Here is a 27,863-nt window from a genome sequence, read left to right on the forward strand (position 1 = left end):
TGGCACACATCTTACATTAATGAAATGTACCCGTTTGAATGCCTGTTTCTTTGAAGACCTAAAACCTTTGTATGACTTGGGCTCTTTGAAGCATTATCTCCTACTCCATCTACAGGAGTTATATTTTTCCATGTCTAAGTTCTCAGTAGGTTCAAAACTCTTGTCTTTTTCAAGGTGGTTTTAGTGATTTTGTCGTTAACACAGCCCATGCTTTGAGAGTAGGGACAGCACTGTTTGGGGACATGCTGGATATCTAACCTGAAGGCGGGGATGGTGAGGGGTGGGGTAGGACCAAGTCATGGGAGAAGGGTTTCCTTCCTAGGTGTGGGTAAAACTATAATATTTCCAGAAAATCTCTCCTGGCTTTAGTGCATCTGGGTATCAATAGGCATTCCTCTGCATATCAATGGGTAATTAATTACCTAGGCAACAGAGGGTTTATCTGTACCTGAGAGGTGAGGGGGAGGGCTGCTTTTGCTTCTGCTGGAGCCAGAAAGAGACGGCCCTGGACTGCAGTTTGTAAGCAATAAATGGATTTTAAACTTTATTTTTCCCTTTGATTGATTGCAGTTTTAGAGGTATTTTGCCCCGGGATTTCTGCTCCTCAGTGTTACACTAGGAATCAAGGGAAGGGGCTGGAAATGGAGGTTTCAATTGCCCAAGCAGCTAGGAAAAGAAGCCCTGAGCGAGTCCAGGTACTTCTCTGGACCTCAGTTTTCTCATCTGCTAGATGTGGCTGTTAGTGGCTAGTGGGTGAAATGACTCACTCATGGTAAAGCAACTCCTTGAGCTTCTACAGAGCCCTCCGGCAGGCACAAGTCTTGCCATCTAGAGCAGAGGTTCTCCCCAGATGTGATTCTGCTCCACAGGGGAAACTTGGTAAAGCCAGAGGGTACTTTTTTGTTGTCAAAACCTGGAGGTTGGGTGCTCTGGGCTTCCAGTGGGTGGGGGCCAAAGCCGCTGCTGAATGTCGTACTGTGCAGGGTAGCCCCACTACAGAGAAGGATCCAGCCCAAATGTCCACAGGGCTGAGGCTCAGAAACGCTCCCCTAGAACTTCAGAGTCAGGAGCAGGTGCTCTGGCAGCAGGATGAGTACAGGTCACGAGACAAGAAGGACCTTGGCATGTTTGACCTGCAGAGGAATGGTCAGGGAGCAAGAAGGCTGGTGATCAAGGGGGACTGAGGAATGGAGCCTGTGGCAGTGATGGTGTTTGGGGGTCCCTGGTAGGACAGCTGGAGCCATGGAGGAGATTTTCCTGACCATCTGGGCCGGGGCTGTGGGACCTGAGGGCCGTGCAGAATTCTGGGCAGACCCAAGGGTCCTGGCACTAGTGCTATGAACAGGAAGTCGCCTGGACAATACATTAGGTAGGATTCCAGGAGAATATGGACAAAGGGAAGTAACAGAGGACAAAGGGGTTACGGGGTATGGGAGGATCCAAGGAAGTGCGTGAAGTGTGGGGATGATATCCCTCGATTCTGGAGAAGCAGAGATTCTCTGGAGGAGGGCTCCCAGGGCTGGGTGCTGTAGGATGAATGAGTTTGGGGGATGGAGGAGGTAGGGACATTGTGATAAAGGCTGGGCCTGTGTGTGTCTTCAGGTCCGGGTTTGAATCCCAGGCCCTCAGTGTGTTGTAGGAGGGTACTGGGAACCAGGACAAGGTGTCCCTTGTCCATTTGGAACCGCAGGCATCAGGAGAAGGTCCTGTGAGAAGATGAGTAGTGAGCTCTGGGAGTGCATGCAGTGAGGCTGATGAGGGCGTGGAGCCCTTTAAGATGATACCAGCAGAGAAGTGGCCCTGGGAGGCAACAGGGTGGCTGTGTGGTAAATTGCGGTATTTCCAGAATCTCGCCTAGCCTTAGGCCATTTTACATGTACTGCCGCAGCTTTTCACAGCCTTCAGACCAAGGGGTGGGGAGAGGCTGTTCTCTCCTCCTCCTCCCCTCTGTTGCAGAACTGGTCTGGTCCCTGAAGCAAGCAGGTGCCCTGACTGCAAGAGATGGGGAGCACCGAGTGGGCTGTGCTGGCTGGGCTCGGGAGAAAGGAGAGAGGGTGCTGTGGGTGCAGCGCCAGAGCGGCGGCCAGAGGGGCCACATGGAGCTGGGCCTCATTGTGAGAAATAAAAGTTACTCTCAATCTAGGCATTCCTTAGACTGATGTCAGTCCCACAGGTTTATTCACCCCTGGCGGGGAACACTGCTTCTTCCCCTTGGTGCTATAGTGGTGCCTGCCCAAAGGGCAAAGGTTGGTGTGGGTGGTTCCTGGGAACATTCTAGAGCAGGGAAAGCTGGGTGTGGACGTCAACGGGTGTCCACCCGCAACCACAGAGCAGGTCTCAGATGCCTGAAGGGGACACAACAACACTCCAGAGAGTAAGTTCTTTCCCCCCAAAAGGGGTGTTTATTGTTCGGAGCCCAAAGACTCCAGAAACTGTAACAGCAAGAACATAGCTGGTGTTGGGGGAAGGCAGCCCTGGGCCAGTTCCGCTGCTTCAGCAGCAGCAGGGCTGCCCCGTGGTCCCTGTGGAGTTGCGCCATTGCCCTCCCGCCCCTGCCCCCAGATGTGCTGCTCTGTAGCCCTGCAGAACTGGGCAAGTCAAGGAAGCCTGAAACAGGGAAGCAGAGCAGAACCAGGCCAGTCCAGATAGTGGCCTAAGAGACATCATAAGGGCTCAGGGAGGGTTCGGGACCGATGAAACACGGCCCGACACCGCCATAAACTCCACTTCTCCAAGTCCCGCCTCACTCCAGGGGCCCTCCCCTCTGCCCCCAAGCTCTCTTCCTCCCCAAGACCCTTCTCCTCTGCCCAGACCTCCACCCCTGAGCAGGCCACCTCCCCAGACCCTGACCTGTCCCCACGCCTGACGTGCTCCGTCCCTCCCCTCCCCCACTTTCCTCTACCCCAGAACCCCTTTTTTACCGGCTGGCTTCCTGGGACCGGGACCTCAGGATAGTAGAGCCTGGAGGCCCAGGAGCAGGAGTCCAGAGACCACAGAGGGGCTGACGTTTTTCTGGTTGCTGGTGGAGGTGGTCTCCCTGCCGGAGGCCTCATTCTGTCTGCTAGGGTAGAGATGGGGCTGACTCAGGCAGCTGCCCAGCCTGGACCAGCAGCTCTGGGCCCGTCACCCCTCAGAATCTTCCTCCCCCTTCCCTCCCATCTCCTCTCCAAAACCTGACTCACCCCTCCAGCCCTCCCATCTCCTCTCCAGAACTCTGGCCTTGTGCTTTTCTTACCCTGAAGCTCCTGCACTTGGTCCTGATGCTCCTGGCTGTGAACCTTCTTTGCCTCCAGGGTTGCATTCAGAGTTTCCTGGGATAGTGGGCAGGGTCAGAAACTGGGGGCGTTGGCTGCTGGCCCTGAGCCCTGGCCCTGGGGTCAGAGAGGCTCAGGTCCAAACCCCTTTAAGGTTCCCCTCCAACCCTTTCTGCACCTCAGTCTCCCACCCAAAAGAAAGGCTGCAACCATCCACCCTCCCAGGGCCACGGTTAAGGGTGTGATCCTAGAACGAGAGGTTTGACACCCCCCCACGTGGGAATTTGGAGGCTCCCCATGGCCAAACCCTAGGTGAAATTTTCAGATCCCCTGTGCTATTGCCCCAGATTTAGAGGGCCTCCCCCAACCCAGAACATGGGATTTCCAAGCTCAAATTAGATAGCCAGTGGGAGTTTCAAGGTCCCCCATCTCAGGACCTAAGTGAAAGTTTAGGAGCCTCCCAGGGACGCAGTGGAGGTATTGAGTCCCTTCCTTCTTCAGGGCCTGGTGATGCCCCAATCTCAACCCCTAGAGTAAATTTTTGCTCCCCAAGACTGGTGCCGAAGGGAGTTTCTAGCTCCCCCACACCAGCACCCTGAAGCTTGGAGATGCCCCATACTCTAGCTGGGATACTGAGGTCCCTGATTCGGGTGCTCCAGGGAGTTTTAAGTCCCAGCCAGCACCAGCACCCCAGAGTGAGGTTAGAGATCCCCAAAGTGGCGGAGAAATGTAGCCCCTGATATGGTGGGCCAGGGACAGTTTCAGGGTCTTATTTCCATCTCCCTGCAGACCCTGTGGGGGACTCCCGAGCACAGGGCCCACTCTAGGAGTTGCAGCATCCTACCACAGTCTGGTTGCAGGTGGCAGCCTGGGCCTCGATCACCTGTAAGTCTTCCCGGGTCTGGTCTAACTGCTGCTGCAGGAGGTGGGTGGCACTGAGACACTCCTTCTCTGCTTGGAGGCCATTCTTGCAGGTCTCGCTGTTGGCCTTGACAATGTAGACGATCATGGTCACAGTCAGACTCACCACCACCAGGAACAGCAGGAACACCAGCCACCAGGGCACTCTGTGTCCCTCAGCACTGACTCCTTTGAGCAGTCATCCATAGGCACAGTCAGATGGTAAAAAAGTGTCACTTCCACAGCTCACGAGGAACTGAATCCTGCCAGCAAACACCGAGTGAGCTGGAAAACAGACCCCACCCCAGTTAAGCCTTGACTGTCTGAAAGGGAGGATCCCGTTTGAGCCATGCCCAGATTCCTGACTGTCACCAACTGTTGGATGATAAATGTGTGTTGTTTTGAGCTGCTAACTTGTGGAATAAACATGTTACACAGCAAGAGCTATCTGATGCAAATGAAGAGGATGTCTAAGTCAGTGAGAAAAAATGTGCTGGGTTTTCAGGTAGCATTTATATGATTCATGCTCCATTTATCCAAATAAATTCAGTTTTGCATCTTAGGTGGAATTCTGAACCTAAGGTTCAATTTGCACTGTACCTAGAACCATCCTGAAGATGGAGGGCTCATGAGACCCCTCAAAATTCTTACTTCACCCAAAACAGGTTTTAAAGGGTATTAATAAAGGGTCTGTTGGGGACAGTGAGCCCACATTTGTGCTGAGCAATTTCCTTCAATGTGGCATCTGGCCTTCTGTCCTATGTGTCACCAACACAGAGGACCCCATCTCTGTTCTGCCACTTTCAGAAGATTTTATGTGCAGAAGACCAGTTGTTGTATGGAGGAGACAGCAATGGTGATACCTGTGTGTTAGATGGGGTGCTGACACATGGTGGGCATCCAAAAATCAACAGCTTTTTCTCAACCACAAATAATTCAGTTAAATGCTTTCAGTATCCCACTTATGCCTGCTGTGGCAAATGTTGCAAAAATGCAATGCAGGTGGAGCAGATGTTATTTGTGACTCCTTCACGCTCCACTTTCATCACATTATGAAGGTCTCTCAGAGCATTACCTGCAACTATGCCTGGGGCCTCCTGGGGCCACAGGTGGATGTCCAGCTGAGGCACAGGGAAGGCCAGTAGTGTGAGGGGCTAACCCTCCAGAAGCAGCTGTCAGCCAGTGACCGCTGGGTCTCAGAGGATAAGCACCCCAAGGGTCCCCAGCAGCATGGCGCCCCAGGAGCCCACGGTGCTGTCTGCTCATTGACACCCCCTGAAGGGCTCCTGTGCTCACTGCCCAGATAAATGAACCACTTCCCACGAATCATCTCAAGGTCTAGTTCTGATGACCCCCAAATCAAGGTAACATCTTTAATAAATATTGTCCACACCCTAAGGGGCACCAGGATGCCCACAGCTGCATGGGTTTGCGAAGCCTCTGGACCCTGGCGCCCGGCACTGCAGAAAGGACTGCCGGCCAAGCTGGGCCACTTCGGGGCTATTACTTCTCTGTACCCGATGAAAGCCTTTGGCCTCACCCGTATTTGGAAAAACACATGGAAAGCAGCCTTTGGAACAGAGGCTCACGATTCCCTGTGGCTGGGCCGGGTCCTTGTCCTCACTGTGGCCACATGAGGGACCTCTGGGGGCAGGAGAGGGGTACCTGGACAGGTTCTGGTAGGACTTCTTTAAGCAACAATAGGTACGCAGTGCCCACTTTGTGCAGACCCTGTGGGGACACTTAGCATAAATGAGTGAAGGAAGCAGACACAATACTGGGACCCCATCCCGGGTGGACTCGGGCAGTCACTTCAGGCATCATCCGCAGATCACGGTCAGGGAGTGTCATAAGTGATGCCATCACGGCCTCTTCAAGCAACAGGGGGCGTGACGAGGGGCCAGAGGAGGAACAGAAAATGTGAACGTTCACTGGGTCCAGAGGGGGCGCTTCCCATCTCACAGAATGGGGGGAGGAGGAGTTTGGGGCTTGGGGCAGGGGGAGCCCAGCAGAGCCCAGCAGGTCACTCATCTTTGGATTCCCATGGGCAGGCTGACGACTGGGGACTTCCTCTTGGGGAGGATGGGAGAGGATGGGGTCCCAGGACAGACATGCAGGGTCAGGAAGGGGGAGGGCAGGTGCCTGGACAGGCAGGGGAGTGCACAGCGGCCAGGCCCACACAAGGGTGGACCCGGAGGGCAGTGCGGCTGGAAAGACCAGGCTTCTCACTCTGCCACCCCCAGGCCTTCCCCCAGCCCCAGGATGGGACGGGCTAGGCGCCTTGCCTGGGAGCCCGAGCATGTGCCCAGCGACCTCCATGGCAGCCAGCCTTCATCCACCCTGGGACCCATGGTGGCAGAGCTGGAAGGTGAGGGGCTGCAGCCAGGGGACCATCTAGGGTGGGCTTCCCAGACTGGGGTCCCCTTCAAGGCAGTGAGGGCTTTTCTGTCATTGTACGGCGCAGGGAATCAGCCCCGGGGTGACCCTTTCTCTGTGTCCTGCTCCAGACCCACGGCAGAGGCGGCTGGCTCCAGAGACAAAGGGAAGGCCGGCTTCGTGGCTACAGCTAGTCCAGGCGCTCCTTCAGACCCCTGTGTGGGAGCTACGGCTGGTGTCACCTGCCTCAGCCCCTGCAGAGCCAGAGGACATCCCGTCAGAGGCCTCAGCTCTGAGGCAAGGCCCCAAGCTGGAGCCCCATGAGCCCTCGGGCATGGGGCCAGGAGCAACTGCCGTAATGGTACCAGGCCTTGCAGAGCCAGAGCCATGTCCAGACCCCATGAGCCCCTGGGACATCCCAGGAGTGGTCTCAGCCCCGGTGCCAGGCCCCGAGCTGGAGCCCCATGAGCCCCCGGGCCTGGGTCCCGTGGCACCTGCAGGAATGGCACCGGGCCTGGCAGAGCCAGAGGCGGACCCGGAGCCCACCAGCGACTGTGTCGCGATCACCCGGGACATGCCAAGGACGAAGGAGCAGACCATCCTGCAGTTCCCCGCCCACCTGGTGGCCGAGCAGCTGACCCTGATGTGTGCGGTGAGCGGAGTGGGCTCTCAGGGTTGGGGGTGGGCCTTCCCTGTGTCACGGGCTGCCCCAGACCTGCTGTCCTCTGATGTAGACTCCTGTGATCTGGGCCCACGTCCCAGCTTCCCCATGGACTTACCATGTGCCCTGAGAGACTCCTCACTTCCAAGCCATCCCTGACCATGGCACTTAGGGATCCTTGTAGACCAATGAGGAGGAGCAGAGGGAAGGTGGGCAGGGCCTGGCCGGGCTGGGAGGGGAAGGGCAAGGGAGGGGTGCTCAGGGAGGTGCTGCCAGGGCCTTAGGTCCTCGGGCCATTGGCCTGGCAGGCCTCCACAGCCTCCGCACTTCAGAGGCCCCTGCCATGGACCTGACGGTGTGGGAGACACAGACACCAACAAAGGCCCTGGGTGGAGGTGTTTCGGGAGAAACTGCACCTGAGTGGGGAGCGGGATCCACGGGGTGGGAGAATGGGAGGCAGATGCCCCAGGATGGGCAGGTGTGAGCTGCCTGGTGCTGCAGGGAGGAGGTGAGTGAGGGTGCCTGCGAGCAGAGCCCCTCCGTTCCCCACCACTGTGGGGTCCTGTGCATCCGGTCCTGGGCGCCTCAGTGGATGTGGTCTGAAGCCTGGATGACCACAAGGCCCACAGCATGTCCCCAGCTGCCTGGGCCCCAGCTCTGACCAGTGACCCTGCCTGGGAACAGGGGCACCAGGGGCACAGCTGGGTGACACCCCTTGTCATCCCCAGGAGCTGTACAGCAGGATTGAATACGGCGAATGCAAGGCCTACTTAGACAGCCAGCCACTGATGGAAGGCACTGAGCTCCTGGCCCCCAACGTGCAAATGGTCATCAGGCAATTCGATGCCATGGTTACCTTGGTCATCTCCTCCTGCCTCGGGACCGTGACCATGATGGCCCAGGACAGGGCCCAAGTGGTGGAGTTCTGGATCCGGGTGGCTGAGGTGTGTCATGGGATGGCCCCTGGGATCCCTCCTTTGCCAGCTCTCAGGATGGTTGTCTGCGGTCTGCCCTGAATGGTCACTGAGCCCCTCGTGCCAGGGGCATGAGGATGTGGACTCGCAGGCTCCGGGGGTGGGACAGCCATGCCTGGCCCCTTCCTTGGGTTGAGCTACAGTCCTCCACCCAGGAGGGCTGCCCAGCAGGTACCAGGTGTGCTGGGCTCCCTGGGTGTCTGTCTCCTTAAGGACAGGAGTTCATGGGGGGACAGAGCAGAGAAGCAGGCCAGGCTCTCAGCTCTGTCTTCCCTCCCAGGAGTGTCTGGCCCTCAAGAATTTCGCTGCCCTCTGTGCCATTCTCTTGGCCCTGCGGAGCCGTCCCATAGGTCGTCTGGAGAGCACCTGGGGACGTGTTTCCTGGTGGGTAGTCCTGTCCCTGGGACCAGGGCACCTGAGTGGACAGGGACACCCCTACATCTTGCAGTGTCCCTCAGTGGGCTGGGACTTCCTGGGAGGCAGCAGAGCCAGGGGCAGGGATGGCGGGCTCTTGGGGCCCCCTGTGGGTTAGGCCAGGGTTACCCCTGCAGGAATCAGTTTCCTGCAATGTCAGGTGTGGGTTGAAGCCCATTGGAGATCTTGAGCTTGTGTTCCACAGCAGGAGGTCTCTGCCCCAAGGATAGCGACCTGGCCCATGCAGATTCACCCCCGGGGACCTGGAAGAGCTCTTGGATTTATAAAAACTTTAAAAAGAGGGACGAGGAGGCTAACAGAGTGGCTCCTCAAGGTAAACGGAGGCTAGAGATCTGGAAGGGAGGGGTCCTCGGGGGAAGTCTTCTGCCATGCTGTGTCACAGCTTTGGGGCAGACTCGAGGTGTGCGGGGTGAGAGAGGGGAGCTGATGGGGAAAGTAGGGTCCCCCAGGCCCCCGAGGTCCTCGTCTGTCTCCCTCCCTGGCTCCGCTTGACTGGGGGCCTGGCATCCAGTGAGGCCCCACAGGACAGGCCCCAGTCGTGGCTGGCGCTGGTGTGGGGTCAGCAGCAGATGTCGGGCCTGTGACTGAGCAAGGTTGACTTCTCCCCTGGGTCCCCTGAGCCCATCACTGCCCCTCTGTGGCCTCTGGCTCCTCATGTGAACATGGAGCTTTGCCGTCACCCTGGGGTGCAGGCCTCCCAGGTGAGCAGGGTCCAGGAAGCCCACGATGGCTTCAGCTTTGTGCCCCCCCCAACCTGGTCATGTGAGGGGAGCTGTGCTGATAGCCAGGTGACAGTGAGTGCTCAGAGCACCCTGGGAGGCAGAGGGACCTACCCTGACCCCCTCAGGGCAGTGGCCTTGGCCCGTGGACCCCCATAAGTATGAGTGTGTGCTGGAGGTGGATGCTCTAGGCTGAGAGCCTGCTGGAGGTGGGGACAGCATGGGTGCCAGGGGGCTCGGGCAAGGCAGCCATCCACCACGGTCTGGTTGTGGGAGGCCACGTGGGAGGGGAGCATGAGCACCTGAGTGTCCTGGTCCTTGCAGGAGGCGAGGGCCATCGTGAAGCAACAGCTGTGGGCCCTCAGGGGATGCCAGTATAGGAATAAGCGGTTGAGAGTGGCGTGGCGCAGCTCACAGTCAGTGGGGGTGACCCTGTACCTGCTCCTAGTGCCACCAGCCCTGAGCTAACAGCACTGGGGTGACCAGGAGGAGGGCGAGAGCAGCTGGGTACAGGGGGAAGTTGGAGGACAGTTACAGTGACCACAGGTCATGGTGTTAGCCGAAAGTCAGCACTGGGAGGACCCGGGAGGGGAGATCAGGGCAAAGGGAGGGGAGGGAGGCAGCACAGGGTGGTCCAAGGGAGCTGGGGGCTGCAGGTGTGGGGTTCAGGGGAGGCTCTGTGGGTGCCCCTGAGGCAGGTGGAGTCTCATCACCGCCCCACCCCGGTGTCACAGAGCATGTTCCCGTTCCTCAGATTGTTTGTACATGACATGGCCATAGACCAACAATTGATGTGAGTGAGCCCAACAGGGCACAGGGGGCAAGATGATGAGCTTTAGAGAGGAGAGAGCACCCAGTGATCCCGGACCTCTCAGCACCAGGACCCTCCTCCCCTCCAGAGTCCCCCCTCTACCTGTAGAGGACTGCCAGAAGGACCCACCTAAGCCCCGGTCCTGGCCCCAGGGTAGGTGGGGCTGAGGGCTCCAAGGGCAGCATCTGGGCAGGACTGGTCTCCCCCTCAGGCCCTGCCCAGGGGGAGGGTTGCTGCTCCTTTAGGGCAGGAAGCACATCAGGGGGCTGGCAGTGCCTTCCCGCCTGAGGCCCCAGTCTCCCTGTCTGCCATCACACAGTTGCGTGGGAAGCTTGGCCTCAGCTCCCCAGTGCAGTCCGTGCTTCTTGGTAGCCTCGATCCCGGGTCAGGTCCGGGTGCTGTTTCTGGGCAGGCCTGCCCCTTGGAGGGCTCTGGAGGTCCTCCAACTTGAGAAAGGGTAGGGACGTTCCGGCCTTGTTCTGGGCTCAGGGAGCTGTTTCTGATGCACTTTGGTTGCTTTCCTGCCTTCCATGGTGACGGGATGAGAGAGAGACAGTTGAGCACCCAGTCACAGAAGGTGAGGGATGGAGTCAAGACCCCCTGGGCAGGACCCTGTCTGGCCCATCCCCTGGGTCTAACATGTCTTGAGAGTGTTAAGACACACAGAGCTGAGGATACTAAAGGTTTTTGTCAGGTGGGGGGTGGCATCAAGGCCTCCTTCCTGGAGGAGGAGCTGGAGACCCAACGGTGGGAAGAGGCCGGGCTGGATGGCATTGGAGGGAAGGCGGGTTCCCGTGTGAGCAAAGATCCGGGACCATCCCAGTGCCCCACTCCTCACCCCCTCTTGTCTGCATCCTGTCCTTCCTCTGCCCCGGGTCACTGTCATCCTACATGGGATCATGATATACAAGCATGTGGCCAGGTTGTATGACCTGGAGCCCGAGGAGCGCTTCATGTCCTTTTTCCAGGCTGTGGAGCCCCTGCATGAAGAGGAGAGGTGAGGCCGGCCGGAGTCAGGCGTGAGCTGCCGCTGCCGGCAGGCTCTGCGAGAAGGGCCCCCTGACATGTGCCTCCAGGGGCTCACAGGTGTCCCTCTGTCCTGCAGCTACAGCTTGTCCTGCCAGCTGGGCAGGGCAGGGCAAGGTAAGGAGCAGGGGTCCACTGAGACCGAGGCAGAGGCAGGAGTAAGGGTTAAGGTCAGGGGCAGCCTTGCGCCAGGGCCCCATAGAGCTCCTACCGTCCCTGCCCCACATCCCTCTTGGGTCCCTCCTCCTCTGCGCAGCGGCTGTTGCCTTCGGCGCCTCTGCAGGGTCAGCAGGACTTCTACTGCGCCCCAACCATGCCTTAAGCCCAGCTTTGAACCCAGCTGCCCTAACCCCAGCCAGACCCTGACAGTGAACCTTCTCTCAACCCAGGAGACAGGAGCAGCCTTCAGCCTGACCTTGACCCTTGAGAGTCCTCACCTTCAAGCTGCTGGGTCTTGGTTCAGGCGGCTCTCCCTCTCCAACGTGGTCACTAGGTGCTTTAGGAATCCTTCTTAGAGCCCGTGGGAAAGAGGTCATCCCTAGGGGCAAGGCGGGATGCTGCAGGGGAAACAGGAGCAGAGTTTGCTGAGTTGGGGTCCAGGGAGGTTCACCTTGGTCTGGGCTCTTGAGTGACGGATGCCAGTTTGTGTGGCAGGAACTTCTGGGCATCAGGATTTATCATGGCAGATGTAACTATGAGCAGAGGTGTGGGGGTCACCCGAGGCGGGGGAAGCATGGTGTCACGGGCAGGGCAGGGCAAGGTAAGGAGCAGGGGTCCACTGAAACCGAGGCCGAGGCAGGAGTGAGAGTTGTTTGGAGTTACTGGGGGAGAGAGAATGTGCTGGCTGCCTTGGCAGGGAGGGGTGCCCTGGGAGTTTGGAGAGAGAAAGTTTGAAGTTAAAAGGTTGTGCACTTTGAGGGTGCCGGCGTCCTCGGAGAGAGGAGCGCCCCAGGGGTTAGAGGTTCCCTTTTTAAGGATTCTTTAGGAGTGTGGCCAGGACCTGGAGGTGTAGACTTGTTAGGTGGTCTCAAGTGTCTTTGGTGAGACATTATATTTCTTATCAGTCCTCTAGGTAATTCTTCAAAATTAGCGTAATACAAGAAATTTACTGCTTTTAGTCCCCTCCCAGGATAGCACCTTCCTGGTTTGGGAGCATATCAGGACTGGCTGCCCTTCTTCCAAGGGGGGGCAGAGTTATTGTCTGTTTCCTAATGAGTAAATTGAGAGTCTTGCTTCTTGACCTCCTGTGTATAAAAATGCAATCTTTGGGATGAAATCCTTCCTGCCTTCTGCTATGTTGTTTATGGCTGCGCCTGCATGCTAAATTGATTGCCTGGGTTGCAGACTAATTGATTGGGGTTGGAAAGAAAAAAAAATAGCATATAGGTAAAGTTAAAAAAGAAAAGAGGCTGGGCCTGTATGATTAGCATAAGGACAGGCTATGCTGAGGTACCCTCTCCTTTATCTGAGGAATATTCAATCATTCCAGGCCAAGTTGCTCCTGTCTTTTTGAGCTTTAATTAATTAATTCTGGGTCTTTTTAGTGGACTTCCCTTGCCTTTTTCTCTTTCCACCCCACTCATATCTATTTAACATTGGGACCCACTTTCTTGTCTCCCAACCTGTGGGTAAAACTAACATTTCCAGAATATCTCACCTGGCTTTGGCATATCTGCATATCAACAGGCATTCAGAGGTGGAAAGAAGTATGGCTTTAGTGCATTTGCAGCTTTCCTCAGGTAGTGAGAAGTTAATCACCATATCAATGGGTAATTACCTGGGCAATGGAAGGCTATTCTGTACCTGAGAGGTGAGGGGGAGGGCCGGCCTGGCTGATGCTAGAGCCTGAAAAGAGAGAAATGGCCTCAGACCGTAGCTTGTGAGCAATAAATAGATGTTAAACTTTATTTCTCCCTTTGACTGATTTCAGTTTTTGGAGGTATTTTTCCCTAAGATTTCCTCTCCCTGGACTTAACAATGTAAGAAGGACTTAGAGTTTCCCCTTGCCTTCTGGGAAGTCCACCAGGAATCCCAAGGTGTTTCCACAGAGAGAGGTTCCACGAGGAGAAATTTGTTAATGCTCCCCTCATGAGTACTGAGGTGAGAAACTTTAAACATTGCTAGAAGATCCCCTTGGCCTAGTGGACCACTAGACCAATTCCTGGGACCTAATATATATACTTAGGTTGAACTGATGTCCATCATGAATATCCCATTCCCTGGTGGTGAGGGGGGGTGATCAGGAGAGCTGCTGTGTCCATTTGGGAACAAAAACACCCACCGGGCCACGGTATCCAGTCAGGAGAACAAAAGTTCTCCATGTAGATCCTAGATGGGGTAATAATAATCTAGGGGATAGAATTAAAATGCAGGATCTTCAAGGACTAATTCTAAAGGGAATTAGGGAATTGGCCCCAAGATCTCAAAATGTTTCTAAGGTGTTTGAAGTCCAATGGGAAAAGGAAGAAACCCCAACTGCATTTTCATAGAGACTCAGGGACCAGATGAGAAAGTATTCAGGACTTGACCCAGTGAAAAGCAAGCTCCCAGATTCTATTTCAGCCTATTGGGACCCGGATCCTATTTCACCCAATCGGAGCTTGGTCTCTCTCCTCTCCAGTCAGCAAGGAGCTCACCCACCACCCTTAGACCCTGCCAATCGACCAGAGCCACGACCTATCACCCCACCAACTGCCCTAGAACCCCATAAAACCTTTGTGGTATTGAAACTCACCCTCTTTCTCTGGCATCTTGCCACTGCGTTGGTGTAGATGAGAGATGAGCTCGAGCTAGCTCGAATAAAGGCTCTTTGCTTTTGCATCAGTGTTGGCTCCTTGGTGGTCTTCTGGGATTCGCGACTTTGGGGGCACATCAGAAGCTCAGGTAGGACAAGGTCTTTCAAAAGTCAATTTTGTAACCAAAGGTTGGCCAGATATTGCTAAGAAATTACAGAATTTAGATGGACAGAATGAGAAACCTATGGAAGAATTACTAAGAGAAGCTCAAAAGTGTTTGTTAGAAGAGAGGCTAGAAGCTTGCATTTCAAATTGTTAGAGGGAGAGCCAGACCCTCTCCAATGGACCCTAGGGGAACTGCAAATTCTAGAGAAATTGAAAGCAATCCTTAGTCACCGCCCCAGTCCTGGCACTCCCATCATTAGAGAAGCCGTTTCACTAGTTTGTTACTGTTGAACAAGGTTCTCTGTAGGGTTTTGACCCAAGCCTGGGGAGGAAAGAAACAACCAGTGGCCTTTATGTCTAAACTATTGGACCCTGTCTCTTGAGGACGGACTGAATGCGTTCAGGCCATCGCAGCCACGGCCTTACTCGTAGAAGAGAGCAGGAAATTAACTTGGAGGAACCCTCACGGTCAGTACTCCTCACCAGGTTCCGGTCATGCTTAAACTTAATCAGTGGGCTGGGCGCTGGCTAATAGATTCTCAAATTTTAAAATATGAAGCAAGTTTACTTGAAAAAGATGGAATATGTGCTGGCCATGTCTTCTAACTTATCTTCTCTCAAGCTGAAAGGACTCCTCACCCAGACTCCCTCACTTGAGTTCTTCGCTCACTGCTTCCAGCCTAGAGACCTGATGTTAGTAAAATCCTGGAAAGAAGATCGACTGCAGCCCTGTAGGGGCCGGCCTACGGCCGAGGCTGAGTCCCACTATGGCTGAACACCGCCCTTCCACTCTAGTTGACCAATGCCCTAAGGTGGCGCACGCTTCCTGGGCGCCACCCTGCCTGGTTTGGTGGCATTAGCATAAGGAAGTTGCTCCTATAGGCTTGCATGATCTTGATCACCATAGGCCAGCTTCCTTTATATAAGGCATAAGCAGGAAAGAGAAGCACTCTCTCATTCACTCACTCTCTCACTCTCTCACTCATTCTCTCTCAATCTCTGTCTCTCTCTCCTCTCATTCTTCCTCTCATTCGCTCCCCCCGGCTGTTGCTTCTTCTCACTCACCTTCTCCCGGCCTTCCGAGCAACAATAAACAACTGAAGTGAACCAGGTCTGTGTACGTATCGCTGTCGTCACCGCCACAAGGGGTGAACGCGGTACAGCCCAGCTGGGAAGGCCCCTAGCAAGTGCTCCTGACCACGGAGACTGCAGTGAGGACGGCTAAAAAGAGTTGGACTCATTACACCAGAGTAAAGAAACTGATTGGGGGATCTGGGGACAAAACAGAATTGGCAGGTGTCCCAGGTGGCTAACCAACCCTTAAGGCTGAAACTAAAAAGAACCTTAAAATGTTAACTTTTATCCTTCTAACTCTGTATTTCACAGGCAAGTCGCAGGAAGCCCTAGAATGGGAAGGAACTCCTGGTTATCCTGTCAAACTGGTAATCAATATTACTAAAACATCAAGCCCCAAACCATTAGGTTTGATGCTTGTCAGGTTCTCTTTTGTGGTGACCTAAATGACCAAAGACAGCTTTCTGGAGATAATAAGTATCTCTGTCCTGAATGGACAAATCTTAATAGAATAAAAAAAGGCAAGTAGGTCCCATGTCCAAGGTGGAGCAGTGTTTGGTGGACTACCCAGTTTCAAGGGTGGACAGCCCCTCATGCAGTAGAAAAGTCTTTAAAAAGAAAGCTCCACTTAGCTAAAGGAATTCCTCCTGATAATTGCAGGACAGACAGTGTAACCCCCTTTTATTAACTATACATAAACCTCAAGACTTAGACTCAGACCCTGTAATTGCACCTCATGTTTATGGACTCGGTGCAGATGTCATTGGAGTAAATCCTGTGGGAAGGTTTGGTCTTAATTTTTTTTTTTTTTGTAAACTGTAAGATTTACCTTAAATAATATCAAAATTATAATAGTTTGGTAACAATGCTATAGACAATCAGGATCAGACAGAATGTGAAGTACAACCACAGAACCAGTAGGGCAATTAAAACAGCATTAAGCTTAACATAATCTTCTCACATGTAGAATTGCAAGATACAGCAAATTTTCACTTGAGTTACAGTTTGTCGGCCTCCTCCCCATCTCCGGCCCGCAGATAGAGGAGGCGACGTGATGAGATATCGAAGACCTGAGTGGGCCAGCCAGGGGACTCAAGGTGTACCAGCTCAAGAGTGGTGCTGGAAAGGCACCTCTCATATTTATTGATCAGGCATCACATCCTTGAGTGGGTTAACAAGTTTCTAGACACAATGATTAACATGCTTTACTACAGGAGTGTAACTGCCTCCAGGTCGCTGGGACAAGTCTTCCCTGGCGCCAGGCAATGAGGGGGTAGAGATAACAAGAAACAGATCTCCGTTTAGATTTAGTGAGCTGTGGCATGCACCACAGATAACAAGGAAGGCAAACAATTCCCATAGAAACAGAATGATCTATGGATGGCAACCCACACAGTTAAAATAAGCTCTTTTTTTAGATGTCATTAAGGTAATACACAGAAGCCCCAACATAAGCAGCAATCAAGTAGCTTCTAGAACAAGCCTGTTTACTTAATATCTCCCAAATAATAATCCAGTTTGAAAGTATCTTTTCCAATTACTCACCTGTACCACAAAAGTGCCTAAAACATTTGTGCAGAAGATGGCATTATTAAAGATTCCTTCAAACACATTTCTTTCACCATGAATTTTCCAGGCATTTATTTCGTTGAAAAGTTGCATCAGCACAAAGGTATTAAAAACAATAGTATAATGTTCCAAAGGTGGTGCATGCAAAGGAGCATTTCTTCCACTATCAATATCAAAAAACTTTTCTCCAGCAAACAAGAGTGTAAATACTACTACAAGTTGATAGAATGCATGACCCAAAATATTCTTCATCATCGTGCATGAGATGAGAGGCTTATTTCTACCATAAGGCTTCCGAAGCAAGAGAGACTCAGTGGGGGGTTCAGTTGCCAGAGCCAGGGAAGCGAGCATGTCCATTATGAGGTTTACCCACAGCATCTACACAGCCTTAAGCGGTGAATCTTGAGTGATACAGGCACCCGTGAAAGCAACAATCACTGCTACTACATTAACAGTAAGCTGGAACTGAAGGAATTTTGAGATGCTGTCATAGACATTTCGTCCCCACATCACTGCTTTAACAATGCTTGTAAAGTTGTCATCTGTGAGAATAATACCAGATGCTTCTTTAGCTACATCAGTTCCAGCGATACCCATTGCAAATCCAACATCAGCTTTCTTTAGGGCCGGGCCATCGTTTGTACCATCCCAAGTTACAGCTACCACCTGGCGTTGTTCAGAGAGGGTGCTGTCAGTTATACCTTTAACCAGTGTATGTTTATCTGGTCTTAATTTAATTGAAGACAAGACTTCACCCATAGTGACCACCCCCAATCCTGAGGGAAATAATGAGCCAGAGCTTCCCCATAATGACCCTAGACTAGTTACTGTAACAGAGATAAAATATCTAAAGCAGACTCTTGAAATAGAGATAGGTTATGGAGACACCAGTGCCTGGGTAGAGTGGGTTAAATTTTCAGTACTCGCTTTGAATAAAAGCGATTGTTATGCATGTGCTGCTGGATGGCCACAGGCGCAGGTGGTCCTGTGCCCCCTTGGCTGGGACACAGACCCCACTGGGATGAACTGCATGTTGGCCCTGTACCAGGACAAGGACGCTTGGGGAAATGAGACTTGCAAGGGGCTTGTCTTTACTCTTTCATGCACTAAAGAAGTCAGACCCGAGGGCAATCCCCTCCTTTTCCTTAGGGAAGATGAATCACTCCTCATGCCTCTCTAGGCAAGGGGAAGGTTTCACAACTCCTGTGGGAAACTTACTGACTTGTACCCACCTCCTAAATGTCTAAAGAGGGCAACTTCTCGAAATTATGCATCCCCCGAGCAGATGTTTGGTGGTACTGTGGAAAGGGGAACCTGCGCTACTTGTTGCCAAACACCTGGACTGGGACTTGTGCTTTAGTCCAGTTGGCCATTCCATTTACCCTGGCATTTCTCTCCACACCCAATGAAAAAATTTTTCATAGAAGTCGCAGAACATTACAAGGATCCTTTGATTCTAATGTATACATTGACTCAATAGGAGTCCCCAGGGGAGTCCCTGATGAATTTAAAGCTAGAAACCAAATAGCTGCAGGATTCGAATCAGCACTATTTGTGATCCACCATCAACAAAAACGTAGATTGGATCAATTACATTTACTATAATCAACAAAGATTCATTAACTATACCAGGGATGCTCTTCAAGGAGTAGCTAGTCAACTAGATGCTACCAGCAGGATGGCCTGGGAAAACAGAATTGCCTTAGATATGATGTTAGCAGAAAAAGGAGTCTGTGTTGTGTTAGGAGGAAAATGTACTTTTATCCAAAATAATACTTCCCTTGATGGTACTATTACTAAAGCCCTACAGGGACTCACCACTTTAGCTAATGAATTAACTGAAAACTCTAGCATCAGTGACCCTTTTACAGACTGGTTGGAAAGATGGTTTAGAAAATAGAAAAGTATGGTTGCCTCTGTTTTTTAACATCCCTTGTTATAGTTGTGGGAGTTTTAACTGCTGTAGATGCTGTATCATCCCTTGTGTGAGAGGCTTGACTGAAAAGCTTATAGAGGCAGCCGCAAACAAGATTAGAGAGATTTGAGAAAGGATCAAGCATAAATTAAAATACATTACTGGGAATAAAATCAGAAATTCTTAAATAAAAAGAGGGGGGAACTGTTAGGAAAGAGTATAAAACCTAAATGTGATTTATTCCCACTAGGATGTTTAAACGTTTTAACAGGTATTAACGAAGGACCACGTGGTGGAAGCTGCTCGGGCTGAGAGTGGGGGTGGGGGAATTGATAAAGGCCTGGCTATACCTGTTAGAGATTTTTAAACCTACCAATAAGAATAAGACAAATGTAAAGGAAAGATATAACTGGCTTAGGTGATATCTGGGAAAGAATGTGAACCCTGTAGTACTCAGCCAATGAGGAACCAGGGTAGGGACTCGCCTACTAGGAGATAAATTATTGGCGCCAAACTCCCCAGGTGTGCCTGCCCAGCAGACACCCAATCTTGCAAGACCATCATTAAAGCCTCGCTCCGCTGTTCTCTTTTGTCTCCGTGTCCACTTACTGAATTTGGACCAGTGAGTGTTTCTCACAATTAGAAGCCCCAGAGTGTCTCTTCACATCTTGAACACCACTGCAAGTGTACCCAAGTAGATCCCATGGCTGCAGGGCACCAGTCTAGCACTGTTCCATTTAATGAGACACAGCTGTTCCTCACATTCCAAAAAATTCCTTTGCAAAGAACTTTAAAACTTGGTCTCAAAACACCTCCAAGAGGTGCACTCCTTCCATTGGGGGCTTTCTGTGAGCCCAATTTCTCCATGCTTCACACCTCAGCACCCCCCAAAGCTCTCAGGTCCCCAGTCCTCCCCCATGGTGCCCCTCAGCTGTTGAGCCCCAGGCCAGGCTGGTGCGAGGCCCCTGGTGTTCCGCTCCTGGCTCCTGGCTGAGCGGCCTGACTGTGACAAAAGGCTGGGGAGGCTGAGCGCAGGCACTTGGCTCTGGTCTCCCCATAACGCTCCCCCAGGGCTCTCAGGATGTGTTCACCCTCCCAGGAGGGGAGGTCTGGCCTGGAGGGGAGCTGCAGGATCAGCACAAACACCCCCCTGGGGGCCCCAGACTGGGAATAGGGAAGCGACGTGGGCCCTCCTGACAGCCTCAGGTGACCAGGTGACAGGAGGTAAAATTGGGACACCCAGGCCACCCTCTCCCCTCGCCCTGCCCACAGCACCCTCAGAGCCATCTGCCTGCCCGGTTATCTCAGGGATGACCTCAGGCTCCCCGGCCATATAGGGAGGTAAGTTTGAGCAGGAGGAGGGCAGATGGGCCCCTGGCAGTGCTGTGGCGCAGGTCACACCTGTCATCCTGCTTGGCCCACCAGCCTCAACGTGATGCAGAAGAGCTTCTAGGCCCAGAAACAAAGCAGCAACCCTTGGCCTGCTGGGTGGTCACTGGGCCAGCAGTCTGTCCTGCCCCGGGTCTGTGCAGGTTCTCCAAGCGCACTGCGGCCTGGACCACTGGTGCTGGAACACCAGGCTCACACGGCTGCGTGGCCACCCTGACTGTGGGCTGCAGCGCACCTTCCCCACCCGGCGTGTGCTGGGGAGGTGGCAGGGCCTTCTGGCCCCTGGTGCACTATTGCGCCCAGGCATGGGCTCTGGGGGCTCCCCGTCTTCGGGCTCTTCAGAGCAACTGATACTGGTGTTCTTGTTGACAGGGTCAAAGAATGAACTTTGCAAACACTCAAGGTAGGAGAGCATCTGGGAGGCTTTTATTTAGAGATAAAGCTAGAGGACAGAGCTCCTTGCTTGCACCTGCTCAGAGGGGACAAGATAGCCCCGGAGTGGTGCATTGTCTAGGGGATTTATAGGCAGGTGAGAGCCAAAGGGCTAGGGATGCAGACCTGCTAAATAGTTCCTGAATGCTTATCTTTGAAGAGACACTAAGTTTCTTATCAGTCTTCCAGATTATTTTGCTTACTTGCCTACATTGCACATCATTTGATTAGGGCTAGAGGAAGAAAAGCAGCATCTGGGTAGTTCAAGAAAATAAGCCGGGCTTTTTAGCAGGCTATGGTACATTTTACAAGAACCTCATTTAATTGACACAATGAAGACTTTGGCTATGCTGCAGTCTTTTCTTATGTGGGGGATATTCAAACATTTCAGGCCAAGTTACTCCTGGCTTTTTTGTTTTAATTAATCTCACAAGAATGTTTATATTACTTTAGAGAACTAATGTGACTGACTTTGCTTAATTGTTTAATATGGAGTTTCCGTACGGGTTTGTGTTTTTTTTTTTGTGGGCAATTGATAAAATGGAGTTGCCATTTATTCACAGCAGGAAGAATATCATGGGATTGGGTTTGGGGGAAATAACAGAGATCTCAGTTTGAGAAGCAGAGATTATAAATTTGAGAAATCCATTATATCTTTTATTTTTAAACCACATCAGACATTATTAGTATTTTATATAGTAAATGTTCATTCAAATTTATGCACATATCTTCCACTTTATTTGCTCTTAACATTCTTTCCTGCCTCAGACCTTCCATCTGGCCTAAAGAGCAGGATTTCCTTTAGTGAGAATCAGCTGGTAGCAAACTCCTTATTTTGTTTGCTTTTTGCTTTATTTTTATCATCTGAGAGCATCGCTGTCATTCCTGAAATGTATTTTTACTAAGAAAAGAATTTTAGGTGAGCAGTCATTTTCTTTCAGCATAATGAAAAAAAAATTTTTAAGATAATCTGTCTTTAATATTTTTCTTTGTGTTTGGATTTACCAAATTTTCATGATGATATATCTGGTTGTGGGTTTCTGCTTATTCTACTTGAGATTAATTTGTCTTGAATTTGTCATTTGTTGTTTTTCATCAATTCCGGGTCATTTTCAGCTGTTACCTATTTATATAGTACCTCTGACACAACTTATCTCACTTGTGTTTCTGGGACTCCAGCTGAACATATGTTGGTTCTTCTCTGTCCTCTGTGACTCTTGAATAATTTCCATCTTTTCCTCTGTGCTAAATTTTGGATCATTTCTTTTATATTCTAGTTTACTAATTCTCTCCAGTTGAATCTCCTGGGTCTGTATGGGTTTTATTCCGGAGGCCCTCACCCTACTCTGTATGCACCCACGGTCCCTGCGTCACTAGCACTGAGGCTCCGTGGCTTCCCTCCCCAGCTGCCATTCTCTCCTAGTTCCTCCTCCAGGCTTCCCTTCCGCACTCTTCAAGCTCTCTTATCCCATGCTTGCACCCCTCTCCCCCTGCCCTCCCAGGCTTCTCCTTCCCCCACCCCTCCCCTGGGCTGGGACTCCTGTTAGGATCTTGTCCCCGCCGCAGCAAAGAAGTGAAGGGCAGAGACACAGTAGTGAAGTAGAATAAAAGTTTTATTTAAAGAGAGAAAGTGCACACTCAGAGAGAGGGGAGTGTGGGCTACCTCAGAGAGAGAGGCGGGCTGAAAGGGTGGGGGTTCCCCTTTTAAGGATTTTTCAGGAATGTGACAAAGGGCTAGGGGTGTGGACTTGTTAAGTGGTCTCAAGATGTTTTTCTTTGATGAGACATGAAGTTTCTTATCAGTCCTCCGGGTAATTCTGCAAAATTAGCTTAACAGAAGAAATGCACTGCTGGAATTCCCTCCAGGAGAGCAGCTTCCTGGTTGGGGAGCATATCAGTTAAGACTGCCTTCCCTGCCTCCAAGGTGGGCTGAGTTATTGTATGTTCACTAAAGAGTGTGTTAGGTGTGGATAAAATGAAAGTTCCTGTGGCCAGGATTGTCACCTGGGCCTAGTCGGCTAGCTCACCACTCATGTGGGCAATATGTTGCTATTGACTCTATGTAAAAGAGCTCCACCCAGTGCTCTGGGTGACACCTCAGTTACAAGTTGAGGACACTTCATATTTGCCTCTTTTGCGGGCACCAAGTCTGCCTCAGCTGAATCTTTCCATTTCATGAGAAACATTAATTCCCCACTGCTGTCTGTGGCACCAATTATTCATTCAGGATCAAGACCTCTGGCAAAGCCTCTTCATTTATCTCTTTTCTTTTGATTTGCTATCATAAGATTCACTGTCAGAAAAAGATTTTCTTTTTTGTACCATCTTTTTCTTTACCAGCTTTTCGAGAATTAAATGCTTCAACTAACTCTGGACAATCTAAATTTTCTTCAGGGTCCCAAGTATTGTCAGCATCTGTAAATCTTCCACTTCAGGAAATACTCCACATCTGCGTTCACTACACGTCGGTCTAGTACTTTTTCTACCACAAATTCTTCAGGCTCTGCCTCTTCAACTTTTTTACTCTGATCATCCTGTTTTTCACCCATTTTTTGCAATGTAGTTTTATTGGAGGCCATTTTTCATTGCAGACTTGAAGAGCTATTATTCACCACCTCCCAGCTGCTCCAGGTCCCTGCTCTGCGGTGCCCCCCTGCCCGGTGCGCCTCAACCTCGAGCCCCATCCGAGGGGTTGGGGGCTGGGGAGCTGCGCGCCCAGGCAGCTGCGAGGGGCGGGCTGGGTTTTTTTGTTTTTATGGGCATATGTTCCTAAAATGTATTTCCTTTTGACCAGGTTTCTCAAAAATGCGTTCTTGCAGATTGTTCGCAAAGAAAGTTTTAAAAAATTCCTTTAGACTTTCCTGAAGAAAGATGTGCTCACTTTAGTCTGGGCAAAGCCAACAAATGCTCTTGGACCCTTCACCCGAGTCAAAACTCAAGCATTCGGCAGGTAGTTTCCAATGGTAACTGTGTGTACAGCACTTTGCTGAAGGGTGGCTGTATCTGGCGGAATCGCACCTGGACGGCGGCGTTAGCTCCCGGAGGGGGTCATGGCATTGCAGCTGGCGCACACAACCGGAGCCAAGGGTCCACAGAGAACAGCGAAGAGAAAGATGCGACAGCAGAGCAGAAACTGCAAGGCAAGGATCAGAATTAGCCCAGGAAGGGGAAAGCAGGATTAGCGAGCCATTCAGGAGTAAGTCAGAGGACTAAGACTATGACCCAGAGCTTCCCTTTCATAGTATCGTGAATAATTGCATTGCAGGTCTGGTAGTTCAAACAAATACAGTGAGTATAATACCCGACATATAGTAGTTACTTAGTGAACGGCTGAATTTGAATGAGGTATGTTAGGTTGATCAAACAGCATATGGAACAGAAATATAACCGTGAGTTTGGATCTAAGAGAAAGGGAGTAACTAATACAAATTTTAAGTTAATATAATCAGTTATTTAATAGATATTATAATATTAATTTGTTACTTGTACATTAACTGTGTTCATATCAGGTGAGCAGTAATATTTACCAAAGTCTTAAGAAAAATGATGGGGGAAAATCTTAAACTGATGAAATTCTGTCCCTTAAGTTAATTTTTATTCTATAAATTGGAAAAGACAGCCTTTTTCCCAATTTGAGTGGTGACATGAGTGCTCTGAGAAACATGGTCTAAGAACCACTGCCTTTATTTTAAAATATGAAATTTAATCACTGGTTTTAATATTTTCAACTTGGACGACCTGGTTAATGTATGAGAATATAAAACTCACATGGGTCTGCTTTCTTTGTTAAAAAAAAATCAAGCCTATTGAAGAAATGTGACATACAATTGTAGATATTCTAACAAGGAAGAGTCAAGAAAAATTAAATTTGGTAAGTTAGTTTCTTTGGTTTCCCTCATGTGAACTGTGATTTTGTGAAATTTCTTTGCTGAATTATTTCTCCTGTATCTTTTTCAATGTTGTGTTATGCAGGTTGTTTCTTTCCTCAAACACTTGTGGACTTACTAGTGTAATGAACTTTGAATTAGTAGGTCTAGTTCAAAATCCACATTTCTCATTAAGTGTCTGAAAGTTTGCTTACCTTGTTAGGCCTTTATTTCCTGCCTTAAACGTGAGGCAGTTTGACTACATGATCTCTAAAAACTTTGACCTGTTAAGTCAACTGTTCTGTGCTCTAAAGAAACCCACTCAGGAACTAGGCATAGTGTGGATCTGAGAAAAGAGATTGACTAGATGTCAGGTATATAAAACATAAACATTTTCTAGATTCAGATAGGTTGTGGCAATTACTGTGCCCTTTTATAAGAAACTTAAACCCTTCCTTACCTGTAAAATGAGACGTTCCTACAGGTTGTCAGGCCCATTGAGTGGAATGTGTAGGCATCGTGTTCTGTGGCACGCATCCAGGCCAAGGGCTGAACTCCAAGTAAAAGATCACACCAAAATACCTAGGGACCATATATAACTTTTGGTTACCCGTTACCCAAAAAAGCTGTTTAGTGGAATCAATATGCGAATGGCTTATCTACATGCAAGGGGGTCATGCTTCTGTACAGTATGTTTATTAGTTCAACACCAATTATTTCATTCTATGGCTGTTGTGAATGTGCCCCAGGGGAACGTACAGAAGGTGCTTATGATTTAATACTGAGTTCCACTTAATGAAGGAGCTTGAGAAGGAAGGTCAGATGGGTGGGGCGCCGAGAAAGTCTAGTATACTCTGGCAAAAGGAGGAGAGGTATAGGACTACTCCAGCCTGGCAGAATGAGTGATGGGGGTCCAAAGGCACAAACTACCAGTTGTAAATAAGTAAGTCCTGGGGATGTGAAGCACAGCACAGTGACTACAGTTAACAATACCCTGTCGCATGTTTGAGAGTTGCTAGCAGTAAATCTGAAAAGTCCTCACAAGAAAAAAAATATTCTAGCTATGTATGTGGGCAGATGTTAGTTAGACTGATTGGGGTGATCCTTTGGCAATGTATACAATGCCAAACCATGATGTTATACACCTGAAACGAATATACTATTATATGTTGACTATATCTCAATAAAAAAAATTTTTAAATAGCGCAATCCTGTCTTACATGCTAAAAAACAGTAAAGTGAAAAATAACCAATTTCATAAAAAGCCTTCTTCCTCATAATTCCCACTGGCTCGAGAGACATGTGGAAAAGAAAACCAGTATTTAAATCTGATTCAGTTAGTCCCATTTTTCCTTAATAGAAAAATACGAGTTGGAATATTTTCTAGCACGCAGAGATTTGTCTTTAGATGGAAAAAGAAATGCTGTTCATAAATTCTTGGCTTTCTGCAATGTGTAATTTCTAGATACAAAATGAATTTTACAAACTAATGTTATTTGTAAACAGCAAGAAAATGTCACTGGGAAATAAAAGACACATAATGAGAGAGAGGCCAGCACCGCCTGGGTGTCTCTCGTATACCTCAGCCCCACATACCCAAACTTGACTGCGTACATCGTTATCACGTAAACCTTATCCTCCCTTGGGTTCCCTGTGTCAGTGCCTGACACTGTCCACTTCTCCAAGCCAAAAATCCTGGGGTTACGTTTCACTGCATCTCTGCCACGCCCCCACCCCTGCTCGCAGCCAATCAAATTCAGTCTATCTTCCTAAGCCTCTCTCTGCTTCTCTCAGACGTAATTCTCAGTTCTCTAGTCGAGATCACCTACAGCCCTCGTCAGCACTGCGGCAGCCTCCTCACCCAGTTGCCTGCCTCTCCGCTCCCGCTCCAGTCCGTTCTCACCGCTGCCGCCAAAATGCCCGTCACTCGTCTGTGAAGTTCCTGCCTTCAGCCCCTGCCTGTTGCTCTCTCCCTCTCTGCCATATCCCTGAATGTTTCTTTGCTTTGCTTTACTTCCTGGAGGGGAATGCACTGTCTCTCTTGCCTCTGAGTCTCTCCAGGCCAGTCTTTGTGCTGGTAAGTAAGCTACCTCCTCCTTACTCTTTAGACCTCAGCACATATGTGCTTCCTCGGGTGTAGCCTTCCCCGATCCGCACCCTTCCTGTCCCTCCCAGCCAGATTACACGCCCAGGTTTTCTCTGCGCGGTACTTGACGCGCTTGATTGACTGTTTTTGTCTTGTGTTTTCAACTGTAAACTTGAGGGACAAAGACAGTGTCCCAGGTTCCTCAGCATTGTACCCCCAGTGTCAGCACAACACTGGGCATAGATTAGGCCCTTCCGTACTTGTTGAATTCATGGATCCATATTCCTTCTCTCCCCACTTCAAATCCTCCCCTCACTAAAACATATTCACTAACCATATAACTGGAACATGTCTTAGTAAGAGTCTAATAATCAAATGGGAGGTCTTTTCAGCTTGAACTCTTTGTCTTCCCTCACTGCTTCCCCATAGCACCATCTCTTCCTCCCAAAAAAGAAAAGAAAAATCCTCCTCTGTCATTCAAGACACGTAGGGAAGAAGTTTTAGAAGGGATGCCTCTAATAGACGCTACTCAGTCTGACTCACACATGTATTCATTTGTTTATTAAGTCCTAACCCACAGTGACTCTTAAACTGGGCTCTTCTTGCTACCTACCTCTACCATCTTTAGACTATTGCAACAGCTTTGTGTTGTAACCATCAGAAGTCATTTATTTTCATTCCCTGCCATCCTAAACTATTTATATAGTGACCAAATCTAACTGTGTGTCTGTCTCTGCAGTGTATTATTTTAAACCAAACTTTTTGCATATCAAGTTCATTACAGTCCAGCCTTTTCCTACCTATCTGAACTCATCACCTCCTGTCCACATTGCCACTTTGCTCCTTACCCTGTATTCCAGGCACACACTGTCCCTTTAATGTTGTCTAAGTGGATCACTTTCTTTTAAGCTTCATACCAAGATTGTCTTCCTTAGTCCCAAATACTCACTTTTCAGACCCAGCCTAAGCGGTTGTTCCCTTTTTGGGGGTTCCCATAACCCTTTGTGCCTACCTCAATTATAGCACTTTTCTTATTTTTATGATTATTTTCAAGTGTATTTCTTCCACAGAATGTGAACGTAAAGGACAAGAATTATTTCATTCTTATATTTGTATCTGTAGTCCCTGACACATGGGAGTTAATAAACGTTTCTTAAAACTTGCTGGCAGCATTTGCTTAAGAAAAGTAATGGTTAGGAGATGGCAGCTTGGTTCTTTTATTTTGAAAGTCTGGTCAACTATAACAGCCTTTAATGTCTTCTGATTTCGTTTTTCAAATTTGACCAAATTTTAGTCTATAAATGTTTTTCTATAGGAGAAAATACAGAGGGCTGTGCATCCGAGGAACAAATCCCAGAAGTTAACCCTGAAGATACAGGTATCAATGTAGAGTCAGAAAAACCGGACGTGGAAAATAAACATTACAGAAATGTGGTATTTCAAGACTGTGAAAAAGACCAAGGTAACACAACAAAA

At 50.1% G+C, this 27,863-nt stretch overlaps 1 protein-coding gene and 3 pseudogenes across 1 annotated transcript; 1 reads left to right on the forward strand and 3 right to left on the reverse strand.

Moving 5' to 3' along the window:
- Positions 1-2,375: 2,375 nt before the first annotated feature.
- Positions 2,376-6,017, reverse strand: LOC118907482 (bone marrow stromal antigen 2-like; annotated as a pseudogene).
- A 517-nt stretch (positions 6,018-6,534) lies between these two features.
- Positions 6,535-8,770, forward strand: LOC130679916 (ral-GDS-related protein-like). The gene is made up of 2 exons (XM_057489515.1): positions 6,535-7,182; positions 7,920-8,770. Exons 1-2 carry the CDS (start codon positions 6,865-6,867, stop codon positions 8,205-8,207), a joined length of 606 nt encoding a protein of 201 aa, XP_057345498.1. The 5' UTR covers positions 6,535-6,864; the 3' UTR covers positions 8,208-8,770.
- Positions 8,771-16,606: 7,836 nt separating this feature from the next.
- LOC118907483 (plasma membrane calcium-transporting ATPase 1-like) lies at positions 16,607-17,458 on the reverse strand (annotated as a pseudogene).
- Positions 17,459-22,036: 4,578 nt separating this feature from the next.
- Positions 22,037-25,075, reverse strand: LOC130680090 (chromobox protein homolog 3-like; annotated as a pseudogene).
- Between the last annotated feature and the right edge of the window lie 2,788 nt (positions 25,076-27,863).

The sequence above is a fragment of the Manis pentadactyla genome, chromosome 12, assembly GCF_030020395.1.
Source record: "Manis pentadactyla isolate mManPen7 chromosome 12, mManPen7.hap1, whole genome shotgun sequence".
Taxonomy (NCBI): Eukaryota; Metazoa; Chordata; class Mammalia; order Pholidota; family Manidae; genus Manis; species Manis pentadactyla.